The 2660-nt window shown below is 41.7% G+C and overlaps 1 protein-coding gene across 1 annotated transcript; it reads right to left on the bottom strand.

The window, feature by feature from the left end:
• Positions 1 to 80: 80 nt before the first annotated feature.
• Positions 81 to 2657, bottom strand: CSUI_002087 (uncharacterized protein). Its single transcript, XM_068062289.1, has one exon. The coding sequence runs from the start codon at positions 2134 to 2136 to the stop codon at positions 1798 to 1800; it is 339 nt and encodes a 112-aa protein (XP_067925736.1). The 5' UTR covers positions 2137 to 2657; the 3' UTR covers positions 81 to 1797.
• Positions 2658 to 2660: the final 3 nt, after the last annotated feature.

Here is a 2660-nt window from a genome sequence, read left to right as displayed (position 1 = left end):
GGGGTTATCCCGATGTTTAAAGATTCCCTGTACTTCGTATTCATTCCTCCCCACTGATGATTGCACCTACTCCCAGCGATTGGTTGCTGTTGTTGTGCATGTGCATATACACCCAAAATACCAAAGGACTGAAGGCTGAAGGGATGACGGCTAAATAAAGGACTAAAACGAATGAAAGAACAAAGGCTTGCTTGAAACAAATCCACAAAAAGGAGAAAAACGAACGATAAGAAAAGCAAATCAACAGAAAGGAGCAATAAGAAGATTCCCAAAAGACAGAACAAACCTTAATGCTCTTCTCCCTCCTTCTAGTCTCCTCCTTACCACCACCATGACCGCTAATACTCACGCCCATAGTGGGAGTAGGCGGAGCAGTTGGATGTACTGGTGGCCTAGTAGGTATGCTACTACTACTACTTGGAGTACTAGTAGTAGTTAAACTAGGGTAGTTGTACTCCTACTAGTAGTATTGCTAGTAGTAGTAGTAGTAAGGGGAGACTGTTGGTCTCTCTACGGTAGCAAGTAACTACTTAAGAAAAAAGGGATTTTCGACTCTTCCAAATTAGCAGCAAATTCAAGGAATTTTCTTCTTTCTCTTCATGGGGGAAGGAGATGACCCGAGGAAGAAGACCTCTCATACATCATCATTCATGCGCATGCAGTCACACACATACATCGACCTATACATCCATCTATCTAGTTTTATATACAATGGTATAAAGATATCTAGCTAGCTACAGCGATCTATCTTTTATACGAAAACATCACAACTACTTCATGAGGGAGTCCATGCATGGACAAGCTACATTTTGCCTCCGCATCTGTACACCGTCTTAAATACGAGAGACATATATGTTTGGACTGTATACACAGATAGATATGAATAGATAGATCTAGATATGAATGTGTAGGTACAGAAGAGCAGTTGCTGAATGATGACGGGTTGCTTGTCTCTCTCTCTCTTTCTCATCTCCAGCAGATTCTTTTTATCAACGAAATTTCACGCTACCTTTCTCCCGAGCCCCTGAGGCAAGAGGAGAAAGAACATCTAAAAGACGAAAGAAGATAAACGTTTCTGTTCTTTACAACTCAAATCGACGAAAAGGAAGGAAAAATACTTTCACAGTCTGGGTTTTGATCTTCCTTTCTTCCTCATGATGTACAACACCCTTCGATTCTTCTTTTCGCTTCATCCTTCTTCCTCTTCTTGTGCAGATGAACAATGCAAACGAACACGAAGAAGAAGGAAGAGACAACGAGAAAGGTTGAGGAAGATCGACCCTTCTCTCTCACGGCACACGGGAGAAAAAAACGATCCATACAGAAAATTCAAATAGGTAGGCATGCAGTAGTTATCTCCCTATCAATCACACCACCCATACCAATACATATGCATGTAGCGTTATGTATGCATACACATATATGTAAATGATCTAGCAAGATGGTCTCCGTGCATTCCGAGAGAGAGAGATGAAAAAATAGATACCACGAAACGAAAAAAAAAAAAAGGGAGAAAAAAAGAAAGATGAAAAAAAAAAAGTCTTTCATCATAGCAGAAAGACAGAGTGAGAAAAAAAAGAGACAGATGAGAGAAAGCAACTATTTTAATTCCTTCTCTCATTTGTTTCCTGTCGTCTTATCTATCCTATTCTCTGTAGAGGGGAAGATGAGGAGAAAAGCCGTCCTCGTTCTTCCGTCATGCAAGATCCACGATTTCGATTTCTGCTAGCAAAAGAAAAAAAGGATCTCTCTTCTTCCACCACGTCATCAGACATTGTTGCGGTGTATAGACATACATTAACATGACACGCTCATGGAGTGTGCGTACACATATCCGACATATTGATACAATTTGCATGCATACACACAAGCTGATGGATCTGCATGCATGCACCCCATACATTGATAGGGTACATGCACATACATCCGAAATGTGGTGGGCTGTATATACACCCCGCATACTGATAGGGTGTATGCACAGCCGACATATTGATAGGTTGTATGTACACCCAACATATTGATATAGGTTGTATGTACACCCAACATAATGATACAGGGTGTATATACACCCAACATATTGATATAGGGTGTATGTACACCCGGCATATTGATATAGGGTGTATGTACACTCAACATACTGATAGGCCGTCTTTACACCCGACAGATTGACAGGCCGTATTTACACCCGGCATATGGATAGGCTGTGTTTACAACCGACAGACTGATACGCCGTAGTGGCACGCGCCATTTGGATAGGCCGCATTTACACTCGAGATATTGATAGGGTGTGTTTACACCCGACATATGAATGCGGTATATTGACACGCAACAGATTGAGAGGCCGCATTTGCACTCGAAATATTGATAGGGTGTATACACACCCGACATATTAATGGGGTGTGTATAAACCCGACATATTAATGGGGTGTATACGCACCCGACATATTAATGGGGTGTATATACACAAGACATGTTAATGGAGTGTATATACACCTGGCATAACAACGGGGTGTATACACACCCGACATGCTGACACTGTGTATTTACACCCGATATACTACTTGGGGTGTATATACACCAGGCATACTAATCGGGTGTATGTACACCCGGCATACTAATCGGGTCGATATAGACCCAGCACACTAATGGGGTGTATATAC

The sequence above is a fragment of the Cystoisospora suis genome (assembly GCF_002600585.1).
Source record: "Cystoisospora suis strain Wien I chromosome Unknown contig_874, whole genome shotgun sequence".
NCBI classification, from domain to species: Eukaryota; Apicomplexa; class Conoidasida; order Eucoccidiorida; family Sarcocystidae; genus Cystoisospora; species Cystoisospora suis.
Note: the sequence above shows the minus strand (reverse complement) of the source record. Positions and strands in the feature narration are given on the sequence as shown.

Coding starts and splice junctions, on each gene's coding strand:
- CSUI_002087 (XM_068062289.1), bottom strand. CDS start 2,136: ATGTTGAGTGTACATACACCCTATATCAATATGCCGGGTGTACATACA.